At 41.3% G+C, this 15,567-nt stretch overlaps 8 protein-coding genes across 8 annotated transcripts; 4 read left to right on the forward strand and 4 right to left on the reverse strand.

Annotated features, from left to right (window-relative positions):
• The first annotated feature begins 591 nt into the window (after positions 1–591).
• On the forward strand, positions 592–1,605 carry LOC145704862 (tropomyosin-like). The gene is made up of 3 exons (XM_081782363.1): positions 592–884; positions 931–1,270; positions 1,315–1,605. The coding sequence occupies exons 1-3, from the start codon at positions 657–659 to the stop codon at positions 1,602–1,604; spliced, it is 858 nt and encodes a 285-aa protein (XP_081638489.1). The 5' UTR covers positions 592–656; the 3' UTR covers position 1,605.
• On the reverse strand, positions 1,076–2,782 carry LOC145711493 (uncharacterized). The gene is made up of 6 exons (XM_081789186.1): positions 2,561–2,782; positions 2,420–2,492; positions 2,314–2,376; positions 2,145–2,266; positions 1,971–2,100; positions 1,076–1,891 (listed from the first exon to the last, which is right to left on the reverse strand). Exons 1-6 carry the CDS (start codon positions 2,780–2,782, stop codon positions 1,812–1,814), a joined length of 690 nt encoding a protein of 229 aa, XP_081645312.1. The 3' UTR covers positions 1,076–1,811.
• A 27-nt stretch (positions 2,783–2,809) lies between these two features.
• On the reverse strand, positions 2,810–4,285 carry LOC145695796 (uncharacterized). Its single transcript, XM_081772821.1, has 6 exons — positions 4,145–4,285; positions 3,918–4,099; positions 3,617–3,851; positions 3,188–3,442; positions 3,069–3,145; positions 2,810–3,025 (listed from the first exon to the last, which is right to left on the reverse strand). Exons 1-6 carry the CDS (start codon positions 4,254–4,256, stop codon positions 2,909–2,911), a joined length of 978 nt encoding a protein of 325 aa, XP_081628947.1. The 5' UTR covers positions 4,257–4,285; the 3' UTR covers positions 2,810–2,908.
• Positions 4,286–4,623: 338 nt separating this feature from the next.
• LOC145695799 (nucleolar protein 12-like) lies at positions 4,624–6,106 on the reverse strand. The gene is made up of 4 exons (XM_081772823.1): positions 5,916–6,106; positions 5,034–5,098; positions 4,838–4,990; positions 4,624–4,787 (listed from the first exon to the last, which is right to left on the reverse strand). The coding sequence occupies exons 1-4, from the start codon at positions 6,010–6,012 to the stop codon at positions 4,626–4,628; spliced, it is 477 nt and encodes a 158-aa protein (XP_081628949.1). The 5' UTR covers positions 6,013–6,106; the 3' UTR covers positions 4,624–4,625.
• Positions 6,107–6,327: 221 nt separating this feature from the next.
• On the forward strand, positions 6,328–7,932 carry LOC145695798 (rho GDP-dissociation inhibitor 1-like). Its single transcript, XM_081772822.1, has 5 exons — positions 6,328–6,425; positions 6,509–6,580; positions 6,625–6,774; positions 6,814–6,998; positions 7,395–7,932. The coding sequence occupies exons 1-5, from the start codon at positions 6,350–6,352 to the stop codon at positions 7,503–7,505; spliced, it is 594 nt and encodes a 197-aa protein (XP_081628948.1). The 5' UTR covers positions 6,328–6,349; the 3' UTR covers positions 7,506–7,932.
• A 271-nt stretch (positions 7,933–8,203) lies between these two features.
• LOC145709141 (uncharacterized) lies at positions 8,204–9,322 on the forward strand. The gene is made up of 2 exons (XM_081786826.1): positions 8,204–8,410; positions 8,831–9,322. Exons 1-2 carry the CDS (start codon positions 8,209–8,211, stop codon positions 9,274–9,276), a joined length of 648 nt encoding a protein of 215 aa, XP_081642952.1. The 5' UTR covers positions 8,204–8,208; the 3' UTR covers positions 9,277–9,322.
• Positions 9,323–10,408: 1,086 nt separating this feature from the next.
• On the reverse strand, positions 10,409–11,405 carry LOC145711286 (uncharacterized). Its single transcript, XM_081789007.1, has 5 exons — positions 11,279–11,405; positions 11,156–11,227; positions 10,954–11,115; positions 10,569–10,912; positions 10,409–10,514 (listed from the first exon to the last, which is right to left on the reverse strand). Exons 1-5 carry the CDS (start codon positions 11,339–11,341, stop codon positions 10,463–10,465), a joined length of 693 nt encoding a protein of 230 aa, XP_081645133.1. The 5' UTR covers positions 11,342–11,405; the 3' UTR covers positions 10,409–10,462.
• A 1,328-nt stretch (positions 11,406–12,733) lies between these two features.
• On the forward strand, positions 12,734–15,538 carry LOC145711494 (endothelin-converting enzyme homolog). Its single transcript, XM_081789187.1, has 10 exons — positions 12,734–12,788; positions 12,937–13,252; positions 13,312–13,905; positions 13,948–14,153; positions 14,197–14,265; positions 14,310–14,587; positions 14,636–14,774; positions 14,878–15,119; positions 15,165–15,276; positions 15,316–15,538. The coding sequence occupies exons 1-10, from the start codon at positions 12,734–12,736 to the stop codon at positions 15,462–15,464; spliced, it is 2,160 nt and encodes a 719-aa protein (XP_081645313.1). The 3' UTR covers positions 15,465–15,538.
• The last annotated feature ends 29 nt before the right edge of the window (positions 15,539–15,567 follow it).

Below are 15,567 nucleotides of genomic sequence, written 5' to 3' on the forward strand. Positions count from 1 at the left end.
ATCTTAAAGTTTGATTCGTCGTGTTTTTATTTACTGGGAGTAGTTTCGAATAAAGATTTCCGCAATGTAAAATTCTAAAAAGTATCATTTGATTGATTACCAATTAAATATCCATATCTTCAAATGTAGATATTGCCGGCAGAATATTTTGAATCTTCGGAAATGAAATTCTGTATATGAGAATCCAAGTTTTCAAGACAAATTGTCGTATAGATAGAGACGAACCGTCAGTAAGACTTCGATATGAGAATGATAAAATGAATTGAATTATTTTAAACATGTGTGTCCATTCTTATTAAGTGCCGGTTCAAAAGCAATTAAAAAAGTTCAGAAGTAAAAGAAGAAAGGACGAATTAACAGATGTTGAACTATTTATGTACAATTATAGACCCACTTACTCACTTGTGGGAAGTAGCTTGGCCGCACAGTGACTGCGAAGTTTAAGAGGTTTAAATCCAGTGTTTACTGCTCCGCCATAAATGTAGCAGCTAGGAGGAGGCAGCAACTGACTTTCCTTTGAAACGATCTAGGAGTTTTTAGCTCTCATTCAGCTTTAGCTTTATCCAGGTAAAACAGAGAGATAAATTCATACCTTACTTTGATCAAAATTTTCTAGGTTTTTTTGTTCCCGAACGTAAAACCACCAAACCAGCAAGATGGAGTCAATCAAGCACAAGATGGACACCATGGTCAAGGAGAAGGAGGCCGCCACCGAGAAGGCCAACTCTCTCGAGGCCGAGGCCCAGGAGTACGAGAAGACCGCCGCCAAGTTCGAGAAGGAGGTCTCCGAAATCCAGCGAAAGATCGCCAAGGTCGAAGATGACCTCGATATCACCATCTCTGTCACTAAGGACACTGCTGAGAAGCTCGAACTCGCTGATAAGGTCAGTAAAAGTCGAATACTGTAAAGAAAACTAAAACTTCTTTCAGGAAGCCGTCGATGCTGAATTGCAGGCTGGTGCCCTCAAGCGACGACTTGCCCTCCTTGAAGAAGAAACTATGCGAAACAAGGAGCGACTCCAGGAGAACATCGAGAAGTGCAAATCCATCGAGGCTTCTGGCCAGGAGAACGAAGACGCCCGAAAGGCCGGTGAAGCTCGATCCTTCGCCGCTGAAGAGTCTCTCGAACAGATGGAGACCCAGCTCGAGGAGGCCAACGAGGTCGCCAAGATCTCCAACCAGAAGTTCGAAGATGCTTCCCGAAAGCTCAAGGTCGTTGAGGGCGATTTGGAGCGAGTTATTGAGCGAGCTGAAGAATTCGAGACCAAGGGTAAGCTTTTTTTGTTTATTCCGATTTCAATCTCTCTTTTCTAGCCCGAGAACTCGAGACCCAGATCCGAGAAATGGAAGCTAAGGTCAAGGAGACCGAAGCTATCACCATCAAGAACGGTGAGGAAGAAGAGAAGTTCGAGAACAAGATCGCCCACCTCCAGGAAGAATTCAAGTCCCAGGATACCCGAGCTGAATTCGCCGAGCGATCCGTCGACAAGCTCGAGTCCTCCATCGACGGTCTTCTCGAGTCCCTCATGAACGAGAAGCTCAACTACCGATCAATCTCTGAGAAGCTCGACAAGACCCTCAACGACATGATGTCCATGTCTTAAATCACCAAAAAAACCTTTTCTTTTTAAAGCTGAGCTGAATCCGCCTAGAAATAGGTGCTCCAATGTCTGTTTGTTAACGTGATCGGCTGATCAGGCTGAGAATATCTTTTTCTGACTGGAAATAAATCTCGAGTCATTTCAATTTCTTCTGTTTAGTTAATTATTATTAAATAAGTATCAGTGTAAAAAAGAGGGAAGAAAATGTGATTATGCGGAGCGACGAGATTTTTTCTTAACAAGTTTAGCTCGCAACGAGTCGGAGCAGAGTTGAAAAGCCGTTTTTTCTTCTGAAAAGAAAAAGGTTAAAAAATATTTGAGGGCTTCATAAAACCCTATCTCAGGCCTATATGTTCCCATGCCCATTACCTGTATTAGTGATGGTTGGATCAGCCCCAATTTCAAGCAGAAAAAACGCGGTTGAAAGGCGATCTTCTTCACAAGCCATGTGTAGAGGAGTATTGCCAAGGTTGTCTCGAACATCTATCATCGGATTGTACTAGATCAAGCTGTCAGATTCTGCAAAAAGAAAGAGAGACTTACCTGTATCATCATTTCTATAACCTTATCGTATCCTTTTGAAGCGGCTCTGTGAAGTGGAGAATGACCGTATTTATCTTGAGCATCGGGCTCTGCTCCACGGGAAAGCAGCATTGGAAGAATATCTGAAGGATAGATTCAGAGAAATTGAAGATAGCAAGTACAGTCTTACGAGTGTGGTTTTTGCTGGCAACATAGTGGAGCGGGACTTGGCAGTTGACTGTTCTCGCATTTACTAGAACCAGAATTGATTAAATAGTTTCAATAAAGAGGCTTACCTCCAGACCCGGCTGCAAGTAAAATCTCAGTAATCTCATCCGATCCAGCGGAAACAGCGCAATGAAGGGGCGTCAAAAAGAAGGGTTGAAAAAACTTTTTAAGATGTGCACTTGTCACTTCTTTCTTTGCTCAACCCTGCCCCAGCCCATGTCATCTTTGACGTTCACTTTGGCGTTGAATTTCGCGATGAGGAGCTTTGCTATGTCGACGTTATTCGTGCAGGATGCCCAGTGAAGTGCTGTTCGGCCGCCGTTGTCTTGTTTGTCGACTAGATTTGGCTCTTCTTCTAGTCTGGTGTTGAGCAGCGGCTCGTGGCCTCCATAAGCGAGATTACAGAGCTCCAAATTCGACACTTGAGACATCTTAAAACATTGAAAATCCGTGTTGAAAAAGGTGGAAAAATAGAAAACGTTTTGTAAAGAAAATAAGAACAGAGAAAACATGAACAGATAAGTAGAGGCTGATAGAGCGATACAAAAGCTAGAATTTTAGTTGACAGACTCGAAAAAATCAGCGTGGCGTTGAGAGTCATCGTTGGAGCGCAGTGAGTAGTCTTCTGTTACATCTGGAATGGTGTTTTCTTGGGCTCTTTGAGCAGTGTCGGTCTGAAGGTATTAAGAGGATCGAAAAAGGGGGTTTTAGTCTTACCGTTGGGATTTCGTCGAGCTCGGATTCGGAGTCAGGCAAACGGCCCTCAGTAAGATCGTCTTCTTTTGTCAAAATTTCTGAAAACGCGCCTCAGGAATTTACTTGAATGGCCGTCTTACCTGAATGTTCTTCAGTAAAATCATCCGTGTACGAAATACCAGCTGTTTCATTTGTTCTACTTGTCAGCAACGGGTCTTGATTAGCGTCAAACGGAATAAGAGAAGAATCGGCAGAAGTAACGGACAACGCGATTTTGTAGAAACGCTCGATGAACTTCCACCAATTTTCGAAGCAGATTTCGTTGTTTTCGTTCGACGGTTTTAGGCCTTTGAAGATAACGTCGGATAATTCAGTCGAGATTATCGGCATCGTATCTGAATATGAATGTTATAAAGGACCCTTCAATTAAACCTGGAATGGCAAGATATAAAGACACCTGGATCTGAATAATAAAGATGTCATTGACAATGTCATGTACCTTTGTAATAAAGACCATTTAGGGAGTCAGGTCTCTATACAGGCTTCTTAGCCTAGATCCTAATCCTTACCGATAAGAGCGCTAGAAGCGTCATCAATGTGAATAAATCCACTCTTCGAATGATCATACGCATCAAACTCCTTCTTCGCCTTCTCTTTTATCTGATCTAACGAAACGACGCTAGAATTTGTCTCTCTTTCTTGGCCCTCGCCATTTTCAGCGGGCTTTGGTGGCAGTGCGGCAGTGGTAGCTTCAGGTTCCCTTTTGTTCTCGAGTAAATGGTGAATTACGGGAGTTTTTGAGTTCTGTTCTCAGGCTTACTTTCTTCTTCCTTCGCAAAAGCAGAAAAAGAGCGAGAAATGAAGCGGTTCCTGAATGTTGAGTGAAAGTTCTGTTTCGTCACAAGTGTAGAGTGGCGACTCGAGGACCATTCCTGCTTCCGCTTCCAACACTTTCAGCGAGTTGAACATGCCCAGTTTTCTGAGGCAGTCGGCAGCAATGGACAAGCATAATCGCTCGTCGTCACATCTTTTCGCTGGTTGTGGCTTTTCATCTGAAAGGAGATGTAACGGAACCCAAAAAGTGCTTAAAGATGTACCTAAGCAGCTGAAAATCGCGGCTCTCAGTTCAGCTTTGATCCTGCTCAGCGTTCCACTGGCCTCTAAATTATTCACCAGCAAATCTCTCAGTTCCACATCATCATCAAGCATTCTAAAATCAACTTTTTCAGGATTTCAGGAAAGCCCTGGTTCGAGGATAAAGATAAATGGCGAGTTGTTAAATTCATGTTTTTCTGTGAAGCTTGCTCATTTTCGTCCTTTCTTTCCTTTTCCACCGCGTTTTTCAACCTTGCCGCCTTTCCCACCTTCTTTTTGCTTCGACCCGGGCTTGTTTATTGGTGAGTACAAGCCTATATTGACTAGATATAGAGACTATTTTCCGTCTTCACCATTCCTTCACATGTTTTCGCAGCTTTGGATCTTTCTTCGCCTTCTGTCGGTCAACCAAACTGTGTTTCTTTGCCTCCAATTCTTTTAGCTTCTTTCTATTGAAGTCGTTTTTCTTTCGCTGCTTCGCTTTTAGGCCATCTTGGCAGGGATTTGTTTGGCCGTTTCGAATAGCCCTGGCTGTGTGTTATGCTTATTCAAAATCGAAAAAATGAGGAAAAAAAGCCCCGATCCTAAAGCCGCAGCAGATTGAGCTTGAAGATCTTCAAAGTCAATGTCGTCTCCATCAACTTTCTTAATGAAAAATGAGTGTACGTCCTGCCCTCAGCGAATCTCGGACTTACTGTCTTTTTGATAACAACTGTCTGCTCGCCATTGTCGAATTCCTCCTCAGATTCATCTTCATTTTGAGTAAACTGGTCGACGTACTTTTCCAACAGCTCGTTTTTCTGCTTTATTTCTTCCCTCTTTTCCTTGTTAATTCGCTGCTTCTCTGTCTAAAAAGCTCATCAAACGAAAAAAGCGGTTTCTAGTGCTGACCTGGATCTGTCGGTTGAGTTCTTCGCGCGCCTTTGCTTTTCGCGCAAGTTTTCTTTTCCGAAAACCTGAAATAAAATAATCATTCGACACCCTTCAAAATGCATTTTTTATCATCCGCCTCAGCTGTCAGCAGTCTGAATTTCAGAATATCGGACTTTAGGCCACCTTAATTAGGCGATCAAAAAGGGAATCTCATGTTCCGCCTGTACTGGGCTCGGCAAACCCTGTAGGTAACCTAAGCTAGTTTCTGAAGAGCTTAAACGAGAAGCAAAGCGGCTTTCTTAAAAACGAAGCCGCATAGCGGCTTCGCAAAATCACGATTTAAGTCTACTGTTACCTACTGGAGCTAGGCTCGTCATCCTGTACTGAAAAATATACTGCACAGCCTACTGTTTCCTGTTTTCTAACTACTGTACTGTTAACTGGAGGAGCAACTTCGCGGCTTCTCTTTGAAAAAGCCGCTACACGGCATTGCATTGAAGCTCCTCAGAATCTGACTCAGGCTATCTACACGGGGGGCGGGCGGCCACGGTACAAAAGTGAAATTTGTACCGCGGGTACAAATTTTGTACCGCCGGTACAAAAAATGATAATTTTTTTGCTAATAAAAACCGATTTTTACCCAAAATAATGCTCATTTTTGGAAAGAACTCAACCTTTTCTATACCAGTACGGAGTTTCCTTCAATTCTAGCGCGAAGCGCACACTTTTCTCGGATTTTATTTTTGGCTTGTACCGGCGGTACAAAAATTTTTTTACCGGCGGTACAAATTTGTAACGGCGGTACAAATTTGTACCGTGGCCGCCCTACACCCATCTACACAGGGTGCCGAGCTCAGGTCCTGGTCTTCCCCAAAATTACTAGATCGAGAATAAATTTACCTGTTAAAAACTCTTTTCTCGCGGCTGGATCAAACGAAAGCACCAAATCTGCTCCTTCTCTCAATTCCTTCTTTCTCCGCCCTGTTTTCTTCACCATCTTTTCTTTTTCACTTTTTCTTCAACTTCCAAAATTCGTGTTCTTTTCGAATTCTTCTCTATTCTCCCAGGCTGAGTCACCAGCGAGCGCGCCACAAAGCCAATCGAGAAACGCGAAAATCAGAAATTATTTGAAATTAATCGAGAAGCGGAAACTATTTCTCTTTTTTCTAGCGGATTTGAGAGACGATGAATGATGAATTGAGAGAAATTGTCCAGTTTTTTAGATTTTTTTTTAATTTCTCGCTTTTATATTTAAAAATTGTTAAAAATCTTTGACATTTTTTCGCTTTTTCTTTTGTAAAATTGCCAGTTTTAGTAAGTATTTTATCTATAGAATGGCCGAGGAAGTTTCGGAAGAGCAGCTTAAGGCTCTCGCCATCAAAGAAGAGGAGGAAGAATCAAAATACAAAGGTAAAATCACGAGTTTTCTCCAAAGAATGCTCCCTTGGCCTCGAAAAAATCCCTATCCGGAACCTGTTTTCTTACTTTTCTAGCTCCCGCTGAGAAATCAATCGCAGAACTGCAAAACCTTGATACAGATGATGAAGCGCTCAAAAGATACAAAGGTAGGTGCCATCCGTGCTGCTCTCTCTCTAACCTCTGTTTTCAGAACAACTTCTTGGAAACGTCGATGGGGCGACAAGCGCTGATGGCCGCCGAGTCGTCGTCAAAAAAATACTTCTCAATTCCAAGGAACTTGGCAGTCCGTTGACGATGGATCTTTCCGACACGACGAAGAAGCAGTCTTTTAAAATTAAAGGTAATCCCTCAACTTCGAGTAGAGCTCATGTGATTCTAGAGGGAGCCGAATACACCATCGGAATCGAGTTCAAAGTTAGCAACGAGATCGTCTCCGGGCTGCGATACAGCCAGGTCGTCACGCGAAAAGGCATCAAGGTTGATAAGATGAATTTGATGGTGGGAAGCTACGCGCCGCGAGCTGATGACTACACTTTCACTACTGATGCTGATGAAGCACCTTCGGTAAGCGTTTAAAATCTCCCATTCAAGGGAAAGAGCCTCTTTGAAAGAGTCTTTCAAAGAGTGATAAATGAAGTTCGACCAGAGATCCTGTTCATCTCATAGAAAGGGAAATAATTTACCCAAAGATGTCTAAAGGAGATGTGATTCAGATGTCCCTTGATGTCGATTAATTTATCCAGTCGTCTTTAGGCATATTTTATCCCTTTCTGACTCCTCACTGAGGAGTCCTCAGGATGTTTCGAGATGCATGTTGATGTCTACCGGGAGATCTCTTGATGAGACCTCATGAAGTCTACAGACCTGCTGAGACGTCTGCTTCGGTCCAAAGATGATGAAAGGCACCTTTCATTACTATGATTCTGTCTGAATCAATATTTTTCCTTAACAAAATTTCAGGGAATGCTGGCTCGAGGCACCTACAAGGTCCAGTCAAAATTCATCGACGACGATAAAAAAGAACACGCCGCTTGGGAGTGGCAATTCGAAATCGCCAAAAAGTGGGAATAACCATCTTCAATCGCGAATCAACCCTTCATTCCAACACAGAAATACCCAACTATCCACCAAAAAGAGTCTCTCACTTTCAAAAAGAACCAACCATTGATTATTTCTCACCCCTAGAAAGCTGCCTTCAAATCTACCGTATCTACTCTATCGCACAAAAAAGTTCAACCAAAAAGAATTCCTACTTGATTTCAATCCAACTCTCATCCAACTTCAGTACCCAGAATAAGACAACAAGATCAAAAGTCAGGTTATTAAAACCCTTCAAATTCAAAATGATCCTTTGCCCATCGTCGATTTTGCATGCACAAAGAAATAACTGATCCCTACTTCTTCTTATCTTCATACCTATTCTTGCACTTATTTTGGCCCCTTTTACGTTATCTTTTCTGTGCAAAAGTAAATAAATTATTGGACATTCTCACAGAAATGCTACTAAAATTGATGACTTTCTCAGATAGAAAAATCTCCTAGGTTTTCCCATATTAGGATGTCATCAATCTGTCCCTTCTTTTATCATTTCCTTCGTGGTCATTATTTTTAAGGGCTTTTCCTTTTCACAATCAGCGCTATTCACGTGTCATCGCGAGGGCAAATATGCCTGTTTAACTACCCGCTGGCTAAGCCATTTTCCCTTTTTTGGAAATATAAATATCGTCGCGCACCTATTCCTGACAGACAAAAAATTTGAGAAAAAAAAAACGAGATGGAGCAATCTCTTTTCTTTTGCCACTCTTGCAACCACAGAGCTCAAACTGTTGCAAAACCGTTTAATTGCATAAATTGCTTCTCCGTTTTTGTCGACATAGCAGATATTTCTATCAAAAGACCTCTGGAGAAAAGCGATGAATTGATAGAAGCAGAAGATTCAAGTCAAAGTTTGGCGAAAAAAAGAATACCTCAACAAAGTAAGTTTCAGAAAATTAAAACATAGACACCGTTTGTTTTATATTAACCCAAGCTGGGGAGTCTATGTTCTCCGACCACAGTTATCACAGAGGGTTCCCTAAAGTACCAGAATGTAGCTTAGGGTCTGATCTGTGGCGTAGGGGTACTTAGAAAAAGTTATTGTCACATGTTGCATCATACAGTGCCTCAATGCAGCTAAAATAAGAGGTAAAGGTCTATTCTGTGGCGTAGGGGGGTTAAAATAATCTCAGGATGTCCTCATCCCTTTTCTAGAGGGGTTCAAAAACGGGTGGATAATATAAAACAAACGGTGTCATAGTTTTTTCTTTGTTTGACTAGCGAGAAAATCAAACATTTTCCCTCGTCTATTCATGAACTCGTAAATTTGAAACGCCCAAACTCATTTTCCTTCTTTTCAGGCCGCACAAGCATCAGAGAATCTTCAAACTACATGCAGCAAGAGGAAGAAAGATCCAACTCTCCCACCAGCATTACCTCCCTAACTTCTCTTTTCGCCCATTTACCTCCCCTCCAACAGCGGCCAGCGACTCCACGAAGAATTCAGGAGCCCCGGCCACAGCTTTTCGTGACTCCTGATGGCAGAATCGTCGACAATCCATCTCACCCCGGGGACGAACAAAACGAGATAACAGAAGACGAAAGGATCAGAAGACATGCTGCAGTAGAAATAAAACAGTTGAGCGAAAAGGAAGCAAAGGAGATTTGCTCAGTTTGCCACGAAATTTACGAGGACGAAAAAGGGGCGGTGCTTCCAAACTGTCAACATGTCTTCCACGAGAAATGTATCAAAAAATGGCTCGATCAGAAAAATACTTGTCCTCTTTGTCAAACAACTGTCGCATAAAAATTTCGTATAATTTTTTTGTAATAAAGTATAATCAACCAATGGACACACCAGTCTGCCTTGGTATTTTTAATGCAGTTTTAAAAGGAAAATTCTTCAAAACCACTCTTGATGCCGAAAAGATAGACGTCACGCAAGTTGCTTCTGAGCAAGTTGTAAATCCCAAGTTCAATTAACTCAACTCACAATTGGCACATAATAAAAAGCATCGCTGAATAGCATCTTGGCGCCGGAGGCAAAGTTTCAGCCTCTATTTTTTCGGTTAGCGATCATACTTTTTTTCTGAATTTTCCGGAGAAATTCAAGAGATTTGAAAATTCAAGAAAAAGAAATCAATTTATCAAAAAGGTAAGAAATGACCCTTTTGACGGGAAAAAGCCATTGAACTTGTCAGAAGAACGCTCGTGTGGCTCTGAGCCTTCATGCGTCTTGAAAGTATCGGAATAGCAAACAACGCGTAAAATGCGCGAATTAATCATTATGCTCCAGCAATACCTGGATCTCCCCTTCACTTCCACTCTTAAAATGTTCCAGACTCACTTTTTTCGTTCTCTCGAATTTTGTTCTTTCTTATGAAAAGAAATAGAAAGCGAAGAAAAATGGATTCAAGAGAATGGGAATTCATAAAAAAATCTGACAAAAAACGGATCGATTTATTTTAATACGACTGAATTTTAATTGAGATGAAATTAAATTAGCAGCGCGTATTCCCAAACTCAGAACGTACCCTTCGACCCTAATGAGTTTGGACGAAGAACAAGAGTTTAATTTTCAGTTTTCGTTTCAAAATAGGTTCGTTTCGCGAAAATAAATTCTCTAGTCAAATCCTCATTCATTGTGAAAAAAAGAGAGAATCCTGCGTTTTCAGAAGATATCTGAAACTTTTAAATTAACGGTTTAGTTTATAGATTTGACAAAAGAATAGGTAGGATAAATCACATATAAATCATATTTTTGTTAAGAAAGGGGGCAATTTTTTATTATAAGGTAGCCAATGACCTTAGGACCATTCTGACTAAGGATAAGGTACTTGGGGGTGATTTCGTACCCTGAGGCCATTTAGGTACTTCCAATGTCTCAGAATCTCAGTTTTTTTTTGCATCAAAAGAAGGATGGTTTTTTATTGAACTGTATTTTTGTTATTTTATTTGAAAGGCTATGAATGTACATTGTACAATGGCTATGGTTAGATGAATGTATATTCGGGATTCGATCTTTGCAGTTTTTCGCTCAGCAATCTTAAAAAAAAATTGATAATAATGGTAAACGCCTTGTTATTTGTAATTTTTTACCTTGCTTGATGTCGACGATGATCCAGATCGGAAATGAAAACATCATCATCAGTCGTTTCATCCTCTTCTTCCTGCGAGTCGTAGTCAATTTCTTTTGAATCAAAGGATTCTTCGCTTTTTCCTTTTTTCGACAAATGCGACATTTTTTCAGGATAGCAAATCATCAAAAAGCCGGTGAGAAGAATAAACGGATTCAAGGCCCAAACAGTAATCAGTGCCCAACCAAACACAAACTGCGCTGTATCACAAGCCAGTAAACAAGCAGTAGCAAAAGCCTCTGCATTCCACCAGCTTTTAAAAATATCGGCAGCGTATAAAATCGAGCAAAGAATATACGCAGCCGCCTAAAAGTAACTCTTTCCCTCTTTTTTTGTCCAATTTTCACCTGCAAAACAGCCATAGCACCGGAAAACTGAACCCATCTCAGTAAAATTTTCGCTCGAATTTTTCGCGCATGAAAAGCAGCGACCAAATAGCCGACTAGGCCAAATACTCCGGCGGCGGAACCGACTACTGTCAGGGATTTCATGAAGAGGAGTTGTATTGTCTGAGTGATGTAGAACCGAGTTTTTGAGGAAAGAGCTTACCTGATAATGAAGTGGAGCTAAGTCATTCAATTCGCAGGCATAGCTCCCTGGCTCATTTTCGAAACAGTACATCTAAAGATAAAATTGAATAGGACAGCACTGTCTTTTGTCTTTCGAACTTACCCATATTCCCTTCCACATTCCGAACATATCTCCCAAAACATTCGCATGCTTCGAAAGCATCATCCATTTGTCAGAGACGCAGCAAGAAAAATTCAAACCCGTAAAAATTATGTACCAAATTAGCAAGTAAAAATCTCTCATTTTGAGTTGAAAAAATAGTCAGAAGAAAGTGGAAAGTGAAATATTTTAATTTGGAGAAGCCCAAGTTTACGGCGGCGCGATGAATAGAAGGAGAATTTGTTACGAGGCGCGTTTTTCGGATAAATTATCCAGCAAAGAATCTACTGTCTCTGGCAAACAAAAAGGAAATTTGAATTTTTAATGGATTTTTTCGATGTTTTTTTCATATTTTATTATTTTTGTTCTTCGTTTGAAAGAATTCTTAAGATGAAGAATTTTGCATTTTCATTTTTACGATTTTTTAATTCAGATCGAAGCGAGAATTCTCCGACGAAACAAGGCCCAATTCATCACAACAATCAGAGCATCTCCATAGCGAGCAAAAAATCCTCATCTATCGCCGCGAGTGCTACAAGAAAAATCGCCAGCCGAGCTTTAACAAGGCCAGTGCCGAGTACTGCGATCTATTTGGCTCTGATAAGAATGTAAGGTGCAATTCGAATGCGGAGAAAAACACTGGCGAGTTTGGGAAAAAAAGTTCTCTACCGAGGGAGCAGCCGTTTTCGGAGAAGATGGAAAGGGATGAACAGGTGACGCACTCGCTTCTTCGAGGGCAGTTTCAAACGAGATCTTCAGGGAAGGGGCTTTGCTCTCATTTTTAAAAAATTTCTTTTTAACATTGATTCTAACCCTAACCCTAATCGTTATAGTCTTACCCTAGCTGTTAGGGCCTAACCCTAACCCTAATGATTAGGGCCTAATCAATACTGAAAAATCGACTCAAAAAGCCTGAGAAGGAAACTCCTCTGAATACAGCAGACGAGATACTGCGTTGAGCGATAATCTGGCCGTTTTTACTGATAGGTAAGTGAAACTCTCAAGATCGACTCTCGATCTTAATTTTACTTTTTCTCTCCTTCCCATTCATGATCCAGTGAACAATGGATCCCAACTCGCGTTATTAAGAAAAATTAAGTAAATATCATTTTCTGAAGTTTTTGCTTATAATTAAGATGACTGAAGAGACTTTGCTAAAAGCTAAAAATTTACCTCCGAGTGGGGAAGGAGTAGAGAGGTTTAAAAGAGTAATTGTTCTTGTCTTTTTTATTGAAATTTTCAGAGATATTCGCCGCGCATCCCTCTTCAATCGCATCAAAATCGAGCGCCTTACGAAACGCGAAAAAATCCTCAGGAACGATTCTCTTTAAAAAAGTAGCAGACAGACAAGGCTATCAGTGAAAACGGGACAGTTCCACTTGTAAACATGCCCGAGGGGCTTGATTTAAACATTCTATCGAACATTGATTATGATTATCGGAATTGCGAAATTCTGAAATGAAAGTTTCAGAGAAAAATGGCGAGGAAAAAAATTTAGTAGAGATTCCGAAAAGTTTATTTTGCTGTCTTCTTGTGGCTTCTCTTGGGTTTGTGATTTTTTCCGGAAAAAAGGTCGAAATATCTGAAAATAAAAAATTGGCATTGAAGTTAAAGATTGCCGCTAAAACTATAATAAAACTTATTTTGATCTTCCTTAAAAGTGTCGACGACCGGATCAGCCTCAAAATCAACCCGCTCTTCCGAAGAAACCTGCACAGAACGAGCCTGTATTGAACTAAGCGCCTCCGTCCTTGGCGCGATTGATGACACCATCGACCCCTGCGATGACTTCTTCGAATACGCATGCGCCAATTGGATCAAAAAGAGTCCGATGCCGAATGGGAAACAGAGCTGGGGAACGTTGACGAAAAGATCAGAGTTGACGAATGCGGATGTGAAGGTGATGCTGGAAACGCCGCTGGAAAAGCAGCCTGAAGCACCTTATGTCAAGGAAATATTGAATATGTACAGGAAGAGGTTCTTTATAATATCAGATATTGTTAATTGAGAACATTCATTATCGAACCTTGGAAAAGAGCGTGTCTAGACATGGGCGAAATCAATTCCCGCGGCGCGCAGCCAGCTCAAGATTTCATAAAACAACATTTCGGCGGCTGGTCATGGACTTCTGAAAACACAATGTCAGCTCAGCAACTCGTGCAAACTGCCCACTCACTTGGATCACCAGCTATTCTCGGCTTTGGCGTCGGAATCGATCTCGCCGACTCAAACAAGCATATTCTCTCCTTGGAGCAAGATGGCCTGAGCTTTATGACGCGCGATTATTACATTTCCCGAAATGGAACTGCTTTCGACATCATGGAAGAAAACACCCCACTGAACTTTTACTTCGAATACATGTCCGGCGTCATAAGTCTCTTGAGCCCAGAAACGGAAGAATCTTTCGTCCGGGAACGAGTGATAAAAATCTTGAAATTCGAACAAGAGCTTGCCAAGATCATGATGTCGCCTGAGGAGCAAAGAGACTACAACGCTAATTATGAAGAAATCACGATGACGGATTTGATTGAACTCACGAAATTTGAGGGCTGGGATTGGATAGGCTTCTTTGCTACCTTTTTTGGCGAAAGGGAAGTGACGAAAAACGAACGAATCGTCATCTTTGCCAGGTAAAGCCCTTTACTTTCCTTAAAATCTGTAAGAAAATTAAGGGATTACCTGAAAAACGTCGGCGCAATCGTAACCAAAACTCCAATCGAAACTCTCAAAGATTACGCTGCCTGGGTTTCCGTCAAGCCGCTGATTTCAACTCTTTCCGAAGATTTCCAGCAGCTGAGATACAAACTGATTCTCGAAGTCAACGGCGTCGATTTCTCATGCCAGGAGAGATGGCGCGTTTGCACAGATTTTGTTCAAGGTAATTTTTTTCCTTTGAAAAATAGGCTCAAAAATGTTTTACGAATCAATGCCACTTGTTGTTGGAAGAGTGTATGTCGAGAATTTCTTCAATAGGAATATCAAAACTCAAGGTAAAATTTGGTCTTTTTCGAGTAAAAATTGATGAAAAATTCAGTGGAAAATTTTGCTGAATCAATAAAATCCGAGTTCATTGAAACCCTCTCCAGTCAGACATGGATGGACATCGATACTAAGGCTCGGGCAAAAGACAAGGCGAACAAGATGAAGGACAAGTACGGGTTCCCTCCTTATTTGCTCAACAATACGAAGATTATTTCCGAGTACGAAGGTCTGGTGCTGGAAGATGACGATGATTTCTGGGGATATACGTGGACGATTAATGAGTGGGCGATTAAAAATCATAACATGAAATTGAGGAAACCTGTTGACAAGGTGAGTTCAAATTTGAGAGATTGAAATTAACGAATTGGACATTAAAAGGAGCTTTGGTCAATGTCGGTCCAAGAGACGAACGCATACTACAGTCCGACAGAGAATGCGATGGTCTTTCCTGCTGGAATTCTTCAACCGCCACTGTATCACATTGACTATCCAAGTTATTTCAACTATGGCGCGATCGGTAAGAATGGTTTTCCGACAATAGTTGGCCCAGAAATGCCTGTCATCTCGTTTTAAATCGCGAACGCTCATCTGATTGGCCAATTTTCTAAATTTATTCTTAGGTATGATTATTGGTCACGAAATCACCCATGGCTTCGATGACCAAGGCCGCCACATGGACGCAGACGGAAATCGAAAGAACTGGTGGGGCGAAACTACTTCTCAAAACTTTGCAGAAAGCGCGGAGTGTATGGTGAATCAGTACGACAAGCAAACATTCATGGGGATGAATCTTTCCGGAAGATTGACACTCGGAGAAAATATCGCGGATAATGGTGGCGTCAAAATTGCTTTCAACGCTTGGGTAAAGTTCCGTTTATTTAGTGGTTGTTTTAAAGAAAAATTCTAGAAACGACAAGCAAAGGAGGAGAAAAGACTGCCGGGAATGGAGAAGTATTCGTCGGAGCAGATGTTTTTTGTTGCGACAGCTCATGCCTGGTGCTCGGAATCGCTTGAAAAAGGTTAGTTTGTCCACTCTTCTTGTCGATCAACCGATTAAGCGGCCCAAAATCAAATGAGAATGGACGCACACCCTCCCAACAAAATAAGAGTTAATCAAGCCTTCCGGAATTTTGAACCCTTCTCGGAAATTTGGCAATGTCCTGTTGGCTCTCCTATGAACCCAAACGATCGCTGCCACATTTGGTAATGAACAGACAGCTGCTTTATTTATGACTTTCATTGCACATACTTTTCATTCTGCTAATAAAACATAAAATACTATCAAACGAAAGCAATGGATAATTTCTTGT

The sequence above is a fragment of the Oikopleura dioica genome, chromosome 1 (genome assembly GCF_907165135.1).
Source record: "Oikopleura dioica chromosome 1, OKI2018_I68_1.0, whole genome shotgun sequence".
NCBI classification, from domain to species: Eukaryota; Metazoa; Chordata; class Appendicularia; order Copelata; family Oikopleuridae; genus Oikopleura; species Oikopleura dioica.